Genomic DNA, 18,422 nt, shown 5'->3' with positions numbered 1-18,422 from the left:
CATTTAAACAATGGGAAAAGCATAATCTATACACATACATACAAGTTCAGTTATGAACATAGTTGTAGCCTGTAGTCTGCTTCAGGTGAATAAGCTTGTAGGCTTTTCTGTGGGAGAATATAGGCCATGAAAAGGTCCCAGTTCAATTTAGATAGTAATTGCAATAATGCAAAGGCTTATTTTTGTGAAAAATGTCAAAGTAACTGAACACTTTAGGCATGGCATATGCCAGTCGTTTGTCAGAATTTCTTTTGAGAGAAGATTACTTCGAGACAGGATTTAGGTTTATACTGTGAGAGTGAAGAAGATGTAAAATCAGCTTTGTTCTTCAAGTCTTCTATAGATTTTCATACCTTTCATTCCAAAGATTTTACATTTTAACATAAAAATAACAAGTACCTCTAGAGACAGAGGTGTAGGTGGCATTTAGTTATAGTCATACAGTTACTCTCTGGATAAGTTGGAAATAAATTTTTGCAGAGTTTCAGCAAAACTTTTATAACTGTGAAAAGGATCATTGAATTTCTGGGAAATTGAAAAAAAATACTGTACAGAAGCTTCAGAGAAATACTTTATGTAGTCACCAGCCTGGTGTACATATCCCATAACAAGTTTTGTTTGCAATAGTGGAATCAATGGGGTGGTTGGTGTTTGAAGAGAGTTAATGGTTTTGTGAAGTATTTACATGAGGAGCATCTACTTTTTAAATGTTCTTTTCAATTTAATTTAAAAAAATAATTTAGAATCAAGAATCAAGAGGATACGTTGTTAATCTTGGTGACCTTAAAAAATATTGTCTGGTTTCTTCAGTTACTCTAGAGTTAATACCTCATTTAAAGATCTCTTGGCACAGATATATTGAGAACTGAGATTAGAGTAACCTATGTCCATATCAACATCAGAAATACGAGCATGTATTGTGGAATGTAACCTCATGTTTTTGTGTTGATACACATACTTAAAGAAACATTTATTTAAAAAAAGAATTGATAAGTTCAGGTGTGGAAACTGATAAACTTAAGGTTCTTGAATTTAACTTTATGGTACCAAGTATTGTTTGATTTAATGATTTCTAATGTTGTAGTAAATCGTTAATTTCTTACCTCAATTTCGGTTGTAAAGGAATGTAATGTAGCAATGTTAAGTTAGGTTAAAGTACTGCCAAAAAAAACCCCTCAACAAAATAAAATGGCTGTAATTTGAATTCTCTAGGGTCAAGTCAAGGATTAAAAAACCAGAAATACTTCTTTAAACTGAGAGATTGGATCAGTCATTCTCTCTCAGTTGTTTGCGTTTTAATTCTCTCCCAAGTGTTTATTCAAAAATAGTAAACCATAACCAAGTCATCTCCATGCTATTTTTTTGCTTCAAATTTAAAGGTTTTAGGCAAAGCTCAGTACCGTTGTTCCTCTGATTCTTATGTTCTGTATATAATGGCATTTTTCTGTTCACTAGAGTGGACTTCTGTTCATTATGCCTTAGTAGAAAGGAATGATTTAGAAAGATGGCCATCTTATCTTTCAGCTGATAAATAAAATAAATGTTTTCTTTTTTTAAATTATACTGTTAATTAGATCTTCACTGTTGAAATCTGAGGTAATGATATGTTGTGTTTTGCATCTTAGTAAGTTTTTGTTCTGTAGCCTTAAGAGCAGCTGTTTGCAGTAAAAATACATTCATGGCCTTTTAAGATTTTTTTTGAATAAATCATGAAGCTGAATCTTCAGATGCTTTCAGCATTGAGCTGAGAATTTTTCCTTTTAAATATTAATGCTGTAACTAAATTTGTTTGTCAAATGCTGCACATGAAAGAACTTCTTTTAGAATAAGAAGTACTTACCAAAATAAAATAAAATAAAATAAATAGTCCCTTGTGTTTACCCCACCCAAGTCTCAAAATTATTTCAGGTGCCAGTCAGTGAAGTCCTTAAATGTTGTTACTTTTATTTTAGAAAATAAGTTCACAAAGTGACTAACTCTGTAACGTGACTGGAGAGGAAGGGGATGCTGAATGTTAATAGATTGTGTGCCAGTTTATATTTGCCAAGAACAATACTTGTGCTGGTTTGGCAAAGCAAATTGTTCGCTGCTGCTTCTCATGTATGGCCACTCGCTCCTGTTTCTCATGGTTAGTTAATGCTTCCTATATGGAAGCGTATACCCGTTCCTGTGTACTCCTAAATGCTTCCTATACCTGTCGTGTATTACCAGAGGATGACCCCGGTTTGAGAGCAGGGAGATTTAAGCCTGTGAATGTATGTTATTCCCCTTCCCTGTTTTGGGAAAGCATTGTTGTCTTGGCTCAGCTCTTTCCTTTGCCAGCCTTTCTTTGCCTCATCCTGTCCTCAGCCCAGGGGCTTCCTGCCGGCCCCACATGCCCTCCCATGTCTGCCCAGATACTCTGGACCGTACAGGAAACCAGGAACATCCTTTCTGAGACCCTCCCAGGATGTGTGTCTTGCTTGGAAATTTTCAAGACGTCAACTTTGTTTTCTCGTGAGTCTGATATGATAACTCTTAGAAGAAAGGTCCACCTTCCAGAAAGTCTTCCTGAGAGAGCCCAAACCTTTATCTCCCAAACCAGAGAGGCCGTGCAGCCTGCCCCTAAGTTGATGTATGCAAAATAAAGAGGTTTTACCTTAAGATAAAGTCAGTCTTTCTGACTGTATCAATCTCTGCAGTGCAGGGCTGTGGGTAATGCAAGGATATCTGAAACGGCTCAGGTAAACTAGGTCCTGCTGAATTCCCCTGCAGTTTCGGTTAAGTCCTGTGCAGTACATTGTCACTCCTGGTGAGTTCAGGTCCTCTAATCTGTTCTGCAATTTATAGGCTAGGAGTAACTTCCAGAGTCCTTGTTCTGTATGCCTGTGGTCTCAACAAATGTTGCTCCATTTTGAGAAAGTGGCAATTAGCTGGTGATGCGTTGTCTGGATTATTACATTTATCCATCTTTGGGGAGGAATAGTGCTCAGACTGGCTCCTGTGACAGATGTGGGCTGCTCTGCTGTAAGTTTTGTAGTAGATAATGAAAGAATAAATATGAAGAGAGAGAGCAGTAAAAATCTTAGACTGAAGGAGTTTTAAGTTATTTCATGGCCATTTGCACTCATGTTAGTAGAGTATGAAAAAATAATTTTACTGCCTTAGATTTGTGTATGATCTGTGTGCATGTAACAGTTCTAATTGATTGTTATATATATGATAATTCTTTAGCAAACAAATACATAGTATAATTACATAGATTGAATTTCATAGCAATTTATTTATATTGTAAACTTTTGCCTGGTGAGTTGAAACCTAACGTAAAACAAAACCCCAGCCGTGTTTTCTCTCTGTGGAAAAGCTGGATCCAATGTGCCTATATAATGACAGGAGAAAAATCTTTCAAGCTAATGGAACTTCTGCAAGTGATTTCATGGAGGTGTAGTACCAGTGTTCTTGGTGTTTTGTATCAGTATCAGCTTATAAATTATGAAGTAAAAAATGAATGTTTTCACTAATAAACATTCTTAATATAATTTTTTAGTTTATTTTTTAGCACTTAAACTACAACGACCGAAAAATAAGGTGGGGGTGTTTTTTTTGAGCTGAGTTTGGCTTCTTTCTTTGTTAGCTTTGTGGACTTGAAGGACTGCAGCAGATGATAAACATATTTCTGGTTTGCGCAACAAGTGTATTCTGTGCTTTTTTCGTTTTTTATTTTTTCCCAATATTTTTCTCTTGCATGTTTGGACATTCTGGATTTGTCAATTTAGGTGGTGACAGTAGTCACAAAGGAGATTTATTATTCAAAATGATGCTTTTTTTCCTTAAATTTTCCTAAAGAAAGTGGTTAAAATAAAAATAAAAATAAGTCTAGACTAAAATATTCTTTTTGAAATACTAAGAAATACTAAGAAATCAGTAGTTAATGTGGTTAATTTTAAGAGTTTTCTAGTTTTTTCTCTTTGTATCGTTAAGATTAGCTGGAAGCTTTTTTCCCAAACCAGTGTAGAAAAGAAAACTGTGAAGGCCTCCTAAAACAGAGCCAGTCATGTTGTAAGCAGTTCTCTGAGTCTTCTCACTTTCTTTCCTGTAGTAAGGCTGGTATGTGTGTGCAGGTATGTGTGATGAAGCAGTTGTAATACGGGGGAGAGAGTTACTTCATTGTAAAGGTATAGGTCTGTTGGATAAGCCAACATCCCTGTCGGCCTGTTCTGATCTTTTTCTCAACAGATACCCAAAAATTGGTTGGAGAAGGAAATGAGGCAATAAAAGAAGTCATCTGCTTTAGCTGTTCATGTAGTCCATCACCCTCTCATTGTGTCTGTGTTCATGATGCCTTCAAAAAATGAAAGACCAGTAGAACTGGACTTAATCAGTTTCCTCTCATACCAGTCTAAAGGGACCAACAGGGTCTTCCATTTCCCCAGTCTGCCCAGTTTGACCTAAGGGGAATGAATGATAGTTTTTTTCTTCTACAATGAGTCAAGGAGCCAAAGGCTAACTGAGAAAACTTACACAAGGCTTCTTTATTTTCCATCTTTTCCTAGTTATTTCATGGTATTTGTTTAATTAGCTGTTATTACTCAAATCTAGAAGTGACTTTGGTCTTGGAGATCCTTAGCAGTTGGAACAACCATTTTTGTATTACTACAATATTAGCCCTTATAGACACTGCTTAAAATTGGACAGGTCTCCTTAGGTACCAAATGTGAAATAACTCTTCACCTCAGGCTTGAAAATGTCCATCTTCAGTCTCATGACTTTCTTCTTGGTGATGTGGCAAATAAAATATTAAGCTGTCATTATGTGATTCCTTTGAAGCTTCAGCAAATTTTTTGTGCCACCTTTCCAGCTGTGAAGAAAATTTTCATTGCAACTGGTATTCAGACTTTTGGAGAGACGTTGTTTTGTACTTTAAACTGCGACCAGCATTTTTCTTGTACATGTGAAGCTAATTTTTCTTATTACCCAAGCAACAAAGGACAACATGCATTTATGAAAGCACTGATTTCCAAGGTGTACTTCATCCTTGAATAAATGTCCTGGGAAGCTCTAAGCCTCATGACTGACTGTAGTACAAATTCTGTTGGGTATTCATTTTGTGTTCTGAATTTTCTACTGCTGAGGTTTATAAGTAAGCCTCTGTCCTCAAAGGAGCTAATCAAGGTTTTCCCTTTAGTCTTAGACAAATGCATGGCTATTGCTTCATAACTAAGGGTTCCTGTGCGGACATGCTTGATTTTTCTAACACGTGAGAGGGTACAAAATTACTCAAAGTTAAGTGGATTATGAAGTTTAATGTGTGAGCAAGAGGACTTCGGGTACTTAATGTCATACTTGATGCTACTAAGCCTAAAGAAGCTATTTGCAGTGTTTTGTAGATAATTTGGTATATGCTTTGAACATGAAGACAGATCCAATTATTCTTAATAATGTAACAAAACTCATGCAAAAGTTTTTGCATGCATAAACTGAGAAGGAGTCCCTGTGAGATGAATTGTTTGATTCTTTACTACTGTGAATGCATATTGCCTGTGTGGAAAGGCTATGGTTGTGTTCCTTTGCTAATTTTCGCATGATGATACCTTTTTCAAAAAAATCACTTGAAATACAAGTATTTTTTTCTCAAAAGATAAGGTTTATTTTTAAAGGTTAAATTAATGAATTTTCTTGTTACTCTGTGGGTTGTTGCATTCAGTTCTGAGCTTCTTTGTTGTAGTGGTTTATATTTTTTGATAACTAGTAAGTTAGAAATAGTTGCTTTATCATTCAGATTTCTACCAATGACTTCAGTTGTCTAAAAGATTTAATTAGCTCTAAAAATTATCATCTTCGGGAAATACTTGTAACCTTCTGTTGTAATTTTTAGAGTATTTTCTGAATACATAATTGCATTTAATTTGTGTGATAATTTTTTTTTAAAATACCATAAACTTTTCTTGACTTCAGTTTCAGTTTATTGTTTGAAGACAGTCAAATAAATTGTCTATATTATCAGTTTTGTACAATATGTCTCATTTTCTCATGTATGATAGCATCATGTGACTAAATTAAGTTCTGTGTTCCTCTTACCAACATGCTTTTAAGAAAGCTTATTCTGGGCAGGTAGGAGAGGCGCTTGTTAGTAATAGGAAGGTTTGCAAAATTGACTGGTGAATTAGTCAGTCTCACTGTCACTCGAATTGTCACCGTTGGAGACTTCTGATTCTGACAGATCGGTGTCATAAGCTGTGTGTCTAGTGAGTCATTGTGACTAATTTTTCCACCAGTCACTTTTAATGAAGGCTGTTTTGTAAGAGTAGTTAGAGCAACTGTTTCAAATATGTTATCGAGAACATGCATGTTAAGCACAGTAAGACCGCTAATGAAAATACTGCTGCCGGTGCTACCATTTTTGTGATTTATTTGTATGCCTGTATAACATCCTTCTTTGTCCTGCTTAAGAAATGCTCAGCATTTTTTCTTTAAAGAAAAAAAAAAAAAAACCACCAACATAAAATGAGAAGAATTTGAATATTGTGTAGGTGCTGTTACGCTTTTTATATTAACAAGACCCTGTTATAAAGCTTGTGTTGTGCTGTAGGACAGAAGCATTTAAGAATGACACTAGCTGCCCAGATCTGTCTCCAGCCATATGCTACCACTCATAAGGTGTCTGTGTATAATGGCATTAAAGTAACAGATGTCAGCCACAGCCAGTGAGGCAGGACTAGGGAAGATGATTCTGCAAAAATACTGATGTAATTTGTCTTACCTTTTCTGTTTTGAGGGTGACCTAGTTTTGATTGGGGTTTTTTTACCAGTGTGAGAGGCAGATCAATAAAACAGGCTTTAGTAGCTGTGTTTGCCCCATGTAGTATTTTTTAAGTAGTCATGAATGCATTGTGTGTTTCCAGAGTCTCAGAAACACGGCATCCCTATAAGACGTGTGAAACTTTATTTCTCAAGCCATGACATAAAATTTCCTTATTAGAAGCTTGCATTTCCTTAAAAATTGTCATAGGTGAGCCTTGGCAGCTGCCGTGGTATTAAATCAGGTTCTGAGAAAAAAGCAGCTTTATCAGCTGTGACAGACAAATGTTTGTGGGATTTATTAAGTGTTTGGTCTTAAAACTGAATCATTAAAATGTATTTACCTTTAGGTGCTGTACTAATGACCTCAGGCTATATATGGACTATGTTTTCCTTCATTTTAATACAATTTAAAGGAGGTTCAGTTTGGCAGATATTTTGTGTAGTCCATTTGTGGTGTTTGAGCAGTGACTTTACCTTTTTTTTTTCTGCGTCTGTAAATTCCTGTACTGTTTATCAGTAAATGAAAGCCATAGTTAACCATCGTCAACTGGAATTGTAAAAGAAAAATACAGTCCTAGGTTATCGGGAGATAGAAAAATTCTGTAGTGTTTTGATGATGTGCTTATTTCCCCAAACCATCTACTTAAAATTGCGTTGCATTCAATGTAAAGTTGGAGTGGGAAGAGAAACTGTTTTAAATGAACTATTTAAAAAAAAAAAATTCCGCTAATATTCCAAGAAATTATTCCTTGAAATGTAACTGCTTTCAATTCCCCCAAGACCTATTGAATAAATAATGTATGTTGAATCCTATTTATGTGTGGCTGGTTGAAACAAGTGTTAAAAGCCCTGTTTAAACAATGGTTTTGAGTTGATTAATGGTTAGTTGTTTTAAAAAGATATATAAAGAAAAAAAGCAATATAAAAATATTGAGTGAATTTGAGTGATCTATTAGGTGATATAATTAATTTCTGCGTATTTAACTAGAAAACTGTAGCAGTGAAGAACAGGTTTGAATTTTTTTTTTTAATTGTTTATACGTGAATTTAGGCTACAGAAAGTGAGGCTGGTGATATGGATCTCAGTGGGTTGCCAGAGACAGCAGTGGATTCTGAGGATGATGATGATGAAGAAGACATTGAAAGGGCATCAGATCCTTTGATGAGCAGGGATATTGTTAGAGACTGCTTGGAGAAAGACCCAATAGACAGGACAGATGATGACATTGGTAAGTATCACAGTGTAGTAAAATACTGTCAAATTTGTTCTCTTCACAAAAAAAAAATTACTTCTTGAGCTTGAGGTTTTATTTTAATCATTGGCTTTTGTAGTGGGTAAGTTTAATGTTTATTCTATAAGTTGATTCATAAATGCTGTGAATTCAGCCAGTGAATGAGTACAGCCAAAAAAGGGAGGAAAACATGGATAACATGGGTGTAAACTATTAGTTGCTAGCCCTTTAGATCTCAAGCTTCAACTTGTAATTGATATCAGAGCTGGTTTGTGAAGTAAATATCATTGTGTACTGGAAAATAGTTAGACAGAACCTTGGCAAAGTCAACATTAATGTCAACATTGGATGCTTATCACATTAATTTTTTTAATTCTAAGTTGTGATGTTATGTCTGTTTTTAACCACAGATGTATATTTGTGTTAAACATTGGAACTGTTAAGACCTTTATGTAAATGTGTGTCTAATCAAACTAATTTGCTATGTTAATATACAGGCTAATACACTGAGAATAAAGCAATGCAGAACTAGAATTCAAATTCTTACAATTTCTAATCTAATTTGTTTTACTGGCTGAGTTTTAATTCTTTTCTTTTATCGAAGTATGACTAAATGATGATTAAGGTTGATTATCAGATGATTAAGGGACTGGAGCATCTCTTATATGAGGAAGGTCTAAGAGAGCTGGGACTGATCAGCCTGGAGAAGAGAAAGCTCAGGGGGATCTCATCAGTGTGTACAAATACCTGGAGGGAGGGTGTAGAGATGACAGAGCCAGGCTCTTCTCAGTGGTCCCAGTGACAGGACCAGAGCCAGTAGGCACAAACTGGAAAACAGGAGGCTCCCTCTGATCACCAGGAAACACTTTTTTTACTGTGAGTGTGACCAAGCACTGCACAGGTTGCCCAGAGAGGTGGTAGAGAGGTCTCCCTCCTTGGAGATATTCAGAAGCCGTCTGGACACGGTCCTGGACAATTGGCTGTAGGTGGCCCTGCTTGAGCAGGTGGGTTTGACCAGATGACCTCCAGAGGTCCCTTCCAATGTCAACCATTCAGCGATTCTGAGGTAATAAAAATTTAGGAAAAAAGATGGGGTCCTACTTTCAGTAGTTTTTTTAGATCAAACAATGCAAAAATGTCTAGCATTTAGGGTGTATAATCCCTCAGCAGGACTACTAAGAAAAATTTAGTTCTGTAGTTATGAACAATGTAAAAAGCAAAAATAGGGGAGAAGTTCACTGTTGAGTAAAAGTGCAGCTCCAGTGCACGCAGAAGACAGAGCAGTAAGTAGTCACCTTTAAGACACGAATCCTGTTCTGTCTGGTCCATCCAAGGGGAACTGTTAAGTCTAGCCTAGGAAGGGATGGCTTTGCCAATGGACTTGCTTAGTTTTGTAAAATTTCCATTCATAATGTCTTGCTGTGTTTTATATAAGCCTATCACAGCCTTAACGGAGTTATTGCCCTGGCTGGCTGGAGTATTCCAGGTTCATTGGTTGTGTTCAGAGCTCTCGGTTACATTACAGTTCTTCCATTATGCTGGCTTTTACTTTGCAGGGCTTCTATTGATGATATGACCAGCCAGTCTGTGCCTACAAAATACCCAGTAATTACAACAGTCCACTGTACATCATTTATTAGTATACAGAAACGATTGTGCAGCATTTTAGCTTAAGTAGCCTTGGGCATCTTGCTGAAGAACTGCCTTTGCTGTGCTTTGTTGTTTTGACATGCACAACTCAGTGGGCTTTTTCTCCTTCAGAACAACTACTGGAATTCATGCATCAATTGCCTGCTTTTGCCAACATGACAATGTCAGTGAGGAGAGAGCTCTGTGCTGTAATGGTGTTTGCAGTTGTGGAGAGAGCAGGAACTATTGTGCTGAACGATGGGGAAGAGGTCAGTAGAAGTTGCTTTTCACTCTGCTATTATACCAAACATCCCAGATTCCACGGAGTTAAGGTCGTCTTTTGTTGCTTAAAAAAAAAAAAAAAAAAAAAAAGAGTAACGTTGAGCAGGAAAATTCAGCTTCTCTTTGTTCTGGATTAATTTGAAAGCTTTTGTTTAAGCATTCGCACAACATTTCTTATGCAATAAAAGCATAAGAAAATACACTTCATAATGTACAAAATGCTTCCTGCCTATTGGAGCTGATTTGGGGAGTTTATTTCAGTGTTTAAGTGGAGTTTTAAAACCTTCTTTCTTTTTTATTTTTTAAATTTTTTTTTTTTACAGTCTTACATAAACCTTTAACATTAAAGATAAACTTAAGATCCCAGTTTTCTTGAGCTGGAAATAGCCGCACATTTAAGGTAAACTAGCTTATAAATGTTTTTAATAGGTGCTAAAAAATAACTTTTCCTTTGCGAAAATTGTGAGTGTTGTATCTATATAGTATGATATTACAATGTTAAGTGATTCATTCAGTCTTCACATATCCTGCAACATTTGATTTGTAGCTGGATTCCTGGTCAGTCATTTTGAATGGCTCTGTGGAGGTGGCGTACCCTGATGGAAGAACAGAGATACTCTGCATGGGGAACAGTTTTGGTGTTTCCCCTACCATGGAAAAGGAATATATGAAAGGAGTGATGAGAACCAAAGTGGATGACTGCCAGGTAGAGTGTTGGACTGTAATACATGCAAAATCACATACATATAGGCGTAATGCAACTCAATAGCCAGACGTGGTTTTGTTTCAGACTGAATATATGTAAAATCTCCAGTGTGTAACCCTGTACAATTGTTGGGAAATATGGCTCCTGCATACCCACAGTCTGGGAAATTGAATTCTCTTCATCTGGGTAGGAACCATTTTGCCTGAAGAGGTTTGTCTACATGCTTTCTGCAGAACTTGAGGCCCAGCAGCCTGTTGCATACATCCATTGCTTCAAACTTTCCCTTAGTAGGATCTCAAGGTATATTAGCCATTACAGGCTCTCTTACTTCTACAGGTAATAGCCATTCTTCCTTACTCAACTCAGCTACTGAATATTAAAGTAATACAAGCTATTTCTCTTCTATGGTTTGTGTGGAAAATCTTCTAGTTTCAACTAATCTGGCCTTTCAAGGCAAATACCTTGATGTTTGCTATAACACAAGCAGACAAACATAAGGAATGCTTCTCATAGCATAAAACTGCTAGCCTAATCTGTATATGTGGTTGCTATTTGCTTATTCCCATCCAGAAAATAATAGCCAAACCCTGAGTGAATTAAGCATTTTGCTTGGTCCTGATGGCTAATTAGCTTCCAGTAGATGCCCTTTGAAATGGGCATAAATGTGTGTTAATGGAGTCACCTGGTTTAGTTTGTCCATCTAACTTCCAAAAAGTGCATAAATGGTGTCTTGTTAGGATAATGTTTTGCAACAAATCCAAACTGTGAGACTTCTGTTTCATCTGCTACTAGCTGCTGGAAATCGAAAAGGCATGTAAATGAATTATTAAGAATGCAGGAGGAAATACTGTCTCTCTGAATCTCATGCCTTTGTCCTAAGTATGTTCATGATGATTTAACAACTTTTCAATCAGAAGAAACACTGCTATTTCCTTTCAGTTAAATACCCAAGTTCATATAAGACAGTTTAATCTTGCCCCAAAAAAGAGGCAAAGGTATAAAACTTGTAACAAGTTACAGAAGGTAATTCATGGTGTATACAGTATTTTATTTTTCAAAGTTGTAGTGGGTGGTCTTAATTATATTTGCATAGTGTAGGTGCTAGGAATAATCTTAAGTTATTTGTTCGTGCACTTATTCTTGGCTGAGCAGATGATTGTAGAAAATATTTTTCCTGCTGTATACTTTAATCCAGAAGTAATTTGTTTCTGTGTGCCTGCACTCATGTAATTGAATAAATGCTAGTTTTCTTAATGAATGACTTAATTTTCATTTTTCATAGCTATTTATTAATAATTTACAAAAGCTATAGGCACAAAAAATAAAAGCTAGGTATTCCCTTCAATCTCTTAACCCTTCTAAATACCGCCCAAAAGCTTGCATGGGAGAAAAAAATACCAGCTAGGGTACTGAGCTTAGTCTCCAGCAGAGGGGAGGCCAAAGCAGCTAAACAAAAATGGCTGATAATGCTAAATCATTTTGCTCTGATGAGTCTTCGTCTCCTCTAACTGCCAGGTTGTAGTGGAAGTACTCTGCTTGTGTACTCATCTGCTTACTACAGCTGAACTGGTGGAAAGGCAAATTTGGCTCACTGCAGGTTGAGAAACTACTTTGTCATTTCTATTAATATAGTACTTGCCTCATAAGTCTAAATGCTTTTCTGAAGATTTTACCTTTTAATACTGGTGCGTGATGATTCTTTCCAGTTTGTTTGTATAGCCCAGCAAGATTACTGCCGCATCCTCAATCAAGTGGAAAAGAACATGCAGAAGGTAGAAGAGGAAGGGGAGATTGTGATGGTGAAGGAGCACAGGGAGCTTGATCGCACTGGAACAAGAAAAGGTCACATTGTTATCAAGGTAAAAGCAAAAGAGGGTGTGTCTTGCAAAAGTCTGGGTTCCATAAACATCTTAACTTGGCACGTTAAGTCCAGGATTAGTTGAGATCTATATTATAAAAAGATTTATTTGAAAATAGATAGTTAATAGTCCTCATTTTTCTCTTTACAGTTATGCACATTGATAATTGTGTGATTTCTGTAGAAGTCAATTACAGAAATTTTTTACATTTGTTATCACAATGGTTAAGCTGTTATGTTTGCTTAGCTTATCAGTCAATAGATGCCAGTATTCTTTCTGTTGTAATGCATCTTCAGTATGTTACAAGACAACAAATTTGCATTTATTGACAATCTATTTTAATAACTATGTTTTTTTTTTTCATAGGGAACAGCTGAAAGGTTAACAATGCATTTGGTGGAAGAACATTCTGTGGTAGACCCAACATTTATAGAAGACTTCCTGTTGACATACCGGACCTTTCTTTCCAGCCCAATGGAAGTAGGCAAGAAGTTGTTGGAGTGGTTCAATGACCCCAGCCTCAGGGATAAGGTTAAAATCCTCTGAATTATATATCTGTTAGCATTTGCATTGAAACATAGGCTATTAAGAACAAAATAAGTTTTAGAGGGAGTGACTAAACTGAATAAGACACAAATAGCTGGTGACATATTTTAATGGTAGAATATAAGGATAAAACTAAGAAAATATTTTTTCTTTATTTCATTGTATTTTCTTTAAGTACTAATATGCTCAGGTAAGGTACAATAGCCGTGTTTTACCTTGCTGTGTTTTTACAACTTAGTTTCTTACAAGTATAGGGAAAGCTTTTTTTCCAATAATTAGTATTTTTATTTAATATAATTCAATAGAATTATGTTGTGTCTCAAAATTTGAGCATATAACTAAGTTCTGTGTTTTCCATAAATAATACTAGTTAATGCAACTTGGCAAACATTTTGTGATAATTTTTTTCTATAAAGACACTAGAAAATGTTCCCATTGTTAAGAATCTTTTGAGCCTTACACAGCATTAAAAAAAACCCCACCCAAACACAAGAAAGCTATCAAACAGCCTCCTTCCTAAACAAAAGTGCCATGATGGAAGAATAAGTACCTGTATATCCAGTTTTGGCATGCTGATTGCACTGTCTATTGAGGCTATCCTGTGCTTCACGCTGTAATGCTTTATTTTCACTTATATATGACTTTCTCATATGTAAAAAAACTAGTAAAAATGTCAAGATTTTTTTTGCAAAATTTGAAACCAAGGGAATTATGTCAATAAGGTTAAAGAGCAATTTGGTTTTCAACTTTTATTTAAATAAGAGTATTTCTTCTAGAAATGCTAGTATATCTGTGCCTTGGAGGAAGGATCTTAGATTTGGCAGAGAAGATAGGCTTTGCGGCTAATACTGTTTATCATAGGCTTGTTACAGCTTCAGAGCTATAATATTGGAGCTCATCTTTAAACTTATTTTTCTTGTCCTCCAATGGATAATCCTCTCAGCCTCTGTAAAAGCGTGAGCCAGCACAGTTGCTGGTATCAAGTCTGAAAACAGAGCAGCTCTTCTGCTGTCTCAATAACCGACCCTTTCTGACACTGAGTAGCTCTGACAAAAAGGCAAGAGTCAGAGAACAGCTTGGGACAAGCGGAGATGAGCAAGGGGGGAACAAGAAGTCTAGATGATTTTGGCTGTTTTGTATTGGGGGCCAATAGGCAGTGTGGAGAGGGAAAGAGGTGAGCAAAACTTCCCGAGGATGATCATAACTCGTTAGGAATCAGACTGGGACATTTGAGATTTAGCCTTACTGAGGATTTTGCCCAGCAGCAGGGTACTGGACTTTATAGCTTTAATCCTTTTTTAATGCTTGTCTGGTTGTGACACAAGTAATGGCATTCCTCTGGAAGTCACTGTTCAACCCTCTCCAGTGCAGTGTCTTTTGGATACAGGCGTTAAGTCCCAGCTTTGAAAGCAGCATTGATATTGAAATTGTCACTGAAGTGATTTAAAATATATTACGTGGTATGGCTTGCAATTTCCAAGCCAATTTTAAAAATCTGCAATTAGCCTAAATTTAAGCAGATGTTGTCTGGACCTTCCAATGTCATCCACATTAATGAAAACCACCACAGATGTTTAACAGAAAGGAAGTTCATCTTCAATTTCAAAGGTGAAAAAATCTCAGATATGTCAGAAATGCTACCCCTAGCCTACGTGCCTGTGGCTGGGAGCTGCGGCGGTCGTACTGTGCAGTTGCCTCCTTTCAGAAATCTGAACTCTCGAGGAATTCTGAAGTGCTTGATCAGTTTGTGCATTTCAGCAGTTCTTCTGTATTCATTTGCTTTTCTGGGGTAAAAGAGAAACTACTTGGAAACTGTATAAGCACAACGAACCACACAGCTCCCCTGAGGGTGGCAGGGTTTGTTTCTGGATGCCTGGTGTCAGACCTTCAGTATAAGAGGCTGTAGAGGTTTAGATTTTGTGCAGATGCAGAGAATGGACAGTGGTTAGCTTTAGGTGATTAAAATTTGTATGAGATTTTGTTCTTAAGCTCTAGTTTTTCAAATGTTTGGATGTTTTCCCCTACTAACTTATTTTCCCAGCATAACAGAAGAAATGCAGCTGTATTTTTAAGATAACTTTGAGTGCGCACCCATTTTGGATTCAGGAGCTTTTAAAAATAGTGTGAGTCAATATTAATTCAAGACATTAAAACACTTATTTTGTCAGGACAAGTGCTGCCAAGGATGTGCCAGTTCAAATAGCATACTAAGATCAAATTTTATAGTGGAAGGATATATTTTTTAAAAATTTGGGTCTTATTTTGTGACTTTACTTTCAATAATTTTAATTAACAGTATTCCTTTAGGTTTTTTTCCCTAACAAACTGTAAAATGCCAGCTGAGATCCTTCTGAACTTGATAATAATAGTTGCTTGAGGGGAATTAGGGATGGAGAGAAAGGAGGAGTAGTAAACTGAAAGATTGACTCTTAAGGAAAAGAATTACATGTATTCACTGTTGAGACCTGCTTCTCACAATAGCTCTTTTTTCCTGCCTCTCTAAACATACAATAGCTCTTTTACACAGGTAAATGCCTAATGAAGATAATGGTGGTTTATCTAAAGATCTGTGAGATTCAAGAACCAAAATATAAAGCAGTATCGGAAGCTTTATGATCATGTGCTCTAATTAAGCAGATTTGGAAATGTACATGAACAGGAAATTGTTATAAGTCAGAAACGTATCTAACTCATTGCCTTCTACCTGTGTGCTCGACTCCCTACTCAGTCAAACTTGATACAGCCAGTGATAATTTTCTGACTCATAGTATTCTTTATGAAATGTAATGCATAAGCAATTTTACTACTCAATTCATTCTGTCCCCCTGGTAAATGAAGTGAAGTTAGGTTTGGGTATATATTTCATATTTAGGATTCCAATGGAAATTTACAGAAGCTTTAAGGACCAGTATTTTTAAAGGACTTAGCACTAGTGCTGTCCTGGGTATTCTTGGAAAATATTTATATTATTTATTAATTTTCAGGTTACACGGGTAGTACTGTTGTGGGTGAACAATCACTTCAATGATTTTGAAGGAGATCCTGCTATGACTCGATTTCTGGAAGAATTTGAGAACAATTTGGAGAGGGAGGTAAGAGTGAGTTGTTTTTCTGACCATTGGGGTGTCAGGGAGTAGCCAGGCTGTTCTTTATATATAACTCATTATGCTTTTCTTTTGTAGAAAATGGGTGGACATTTGAGGCTATTAAATATTGCTTGTGCTGCTAAAGCTAAACGAAGATTGATAACCTTAACAAAGCCATCTCGAGAAGCCCCTTTGCCTTTTATCTTGCTGGGAGGGTCAGAAAAGGGATTTGGAATCTTTGTTGACAGTGTTGATTTTGGTAGCAAAGCTACAGAAGCAGGCTTGAAACGTGGAGACCAGGTATGTAATTTTAAAATACTTTTTGTTTCCCTTCTCTTAGCTAAATAAAAATAATACTACCTGTATTTTTAGATACTGGAAGTGAACGGTCAAAACTTTGAAAATATTCAGCTGACAAAAGCCATGGAAATCCTTAGAAATAACACTCATCTGTCTATCACTGTGAAAACAAATTTATTTGGTAAGTTTGTGTGCACTTTTTGTTCTAATTTCTGTTCTAATTTAGATGGAGTCTTAAATTATTTTTTTAAAAGGTTTAAAATAGTTTTGTTTGAAACACTTTTGTACCAGGAGAATAGGAAAAGAAGGCTTGCAGGTCCTAAAATACCTTAGTTCATAATTGCAGAGAAAAAATTATGAATGGCATCTTATATGAAATGGTTTCACTTCCACAAACGCACGTTTCTGGATTAAAAGGAACTCTTGCGACCATTTAGCTTGACCTTGTAAAGCGTGTTTGTACGTGTAACATTTAGTCCTTTCTTTCTCAAGAAAGAAGCCTCTTCTGGAATTTCAGTTGATCAGTGATCTTAATCTGTATGCTGAATTTGCTCATAGTTTTTCAGTCCATGCCTCCCATGAGTGCGGCAAGGTTAATAAAAACTTTCTTGCCAGCTAGGTGAAAACAATCTTGCTACCCTCCAAATCTATTCTCTTCATTTCTCTAACAAGTACTAAAACAGTCATGAAGGAGTCTTTAAGCACCTCAGGACCTCAGTTAGCATCATAAGTAATTAACAGTTTGTGGGTTTTGCTTGATTTTTGCCACTGGATACTTGGATAATTTATATAATTTAGTGATGTGTTCCCCAAGTATCTCTTTCAGGATTGGATTCTTCATCACAAATAAGTAGGGCAGAATATTACCACAGTATGTCACTGCACCAACTGGTGATTAAATATGCTTAGGTTATCTCCAAAAAACATTTGTCAAATCTATTTCCTGGGGTTTTTTTTTTTTGCTTTGCAGTAAGGATTCTAATATTTCAATTATTTCTAATAATTAAGGCATTTCTTAATATATATGTATATGCTTGTTTAGCAGTATGTGCTTGTTTCTCTATGTATAAGTTTTATGTGACCATCATTCACACACCGGGTTTTTGGATCTCATGTGTTGCTTTAGTATGTTTAAGATTAAACCTGATTTCATAGAATCACTGAATAGTTTGGGTTGGAAGGGACCTTTAAAGGTCATCTAGTCCAACCCCTCCTGGAATGAACAGGGACATCTTCAACGAGAGCATGTTGCTCAGAGCCCTGTCCAACCTAACCTTGAGTGTTTCCAGGGATGGGGCATCTACCACCTCTCTGGGCAGCCTGTTCCAGTGTTTCACCAACATCATTGTAAAAAATTTCTTCCTTATATCTAATCTAAATCTACTCTCTTTTAGTTTAAAACCATTACTGCTTGTCCTATCGCAACAGGCCCTGCTAAAATGTTTGTCCCCATCTTTCTTATAAGCCCCCTTTAAGTACTGGAAGGCTGCTATAAGGTCTCCTCAGAGCCTTCTCTTCTCCAGGCTGAACAGCCCCAGATCTCTCAGCCTGTCTTCATAGGAGAGGTGCTCCAGCCCTCTGGTCATCTTTGTGGCCCTCCTCTGGACTCGCTCCCAACAGGTCCATGTCTTTTCTGTGCTGAGGACTCCAGAGCTGGATGCAGTATTCCAGGTGGAGTCTCACGAGAGTGGAGTAGAGGGGGAGAAACACCTCCCTTGACCTGCTTGTCACACTTCTTTTGATGCAGCCCAGGATATGGTTGGTTTTCTGGGATGTGAGCACACATTTCTTCAGAAGTTGTGTTTTTCTAAGTTTCTAATCACGTTGCTCCACTCCAAATACTGAAATCACATCACAGTAGTCTCAGAACAGTTACTTTCTGTATATTGCATGCAGTATTCCTTATCAACAAATCCCAAAAGGAGTTTCCTTTTTTTTAACAGCATCTTCATATCTAATTTGTCTCTCCAGCCCCCAGCTCCTATTCTACATTACAGTTATT

General features: G+C 36.5%; 1 protein-coding gene across 3 annotated transcripts in view; it reads left to right on the top strand.

The window, feature by feature from the left end:
• The window catches only part of RAPGEF2 (Rap guanine nucleotide exchange factor 2), a 204,947-nt gene that overhangs the window by 152,905 nt on the left and 33,620 nt on the right, over positions 1-18,422 (top strand). For all 3 annotated transcript variants that reach the window (XM_068402614.1, XM_068402613.1, XM_068402615.1), the window contains 8 exons: positions 7,832-8,009; positions 9,774-9,910; positions 10,471-10,629; positions 12,336-12,488; positions 12,855-13,019; positions 16,019-16,126; positions 16,217-16,420; positions 16,493-16,601. In XM_068402614.1, the coding sequence (XP_068258715.1) occupies positions 7,832-8,009; positions 9,774-9,910; positions 10,471-10,629; positions 12,336-12,488; positions 12,855-13,019; positions 16,019-16,126; positions 16,217-16,420; positions 16,493-16,601 (1,213 nt within the window). The remainder of the gene's footprint in view (positions 1-7,831; positions 8,010-9,773; positions 9,911-10,470; positions 10,630-12,335; positions 12,489-12,854; positions 13,020-16,018; positions 16,127-16,216; positions 16,421-16,492; positions 16,602-18,422) is intronic.

This window comes from Nyctibius grandis, chromosome 6 (assembly GCF_013368605.1).
Source record: "Nyctibius grandis isolate bNycGra1 chromosome 6, bNycGra1.pri, whole genome shotgun sequence".
Taxonomy (NCBI): Eukaryota; Metazoa; Chordata; class Aves; order Nyctibiiformes; family Nyctibiidae; genus Nyctibius; species Nyctibius grandis.
This window is presented reverse-complemented; position numbering and strand designations above follow the sequence as displayed.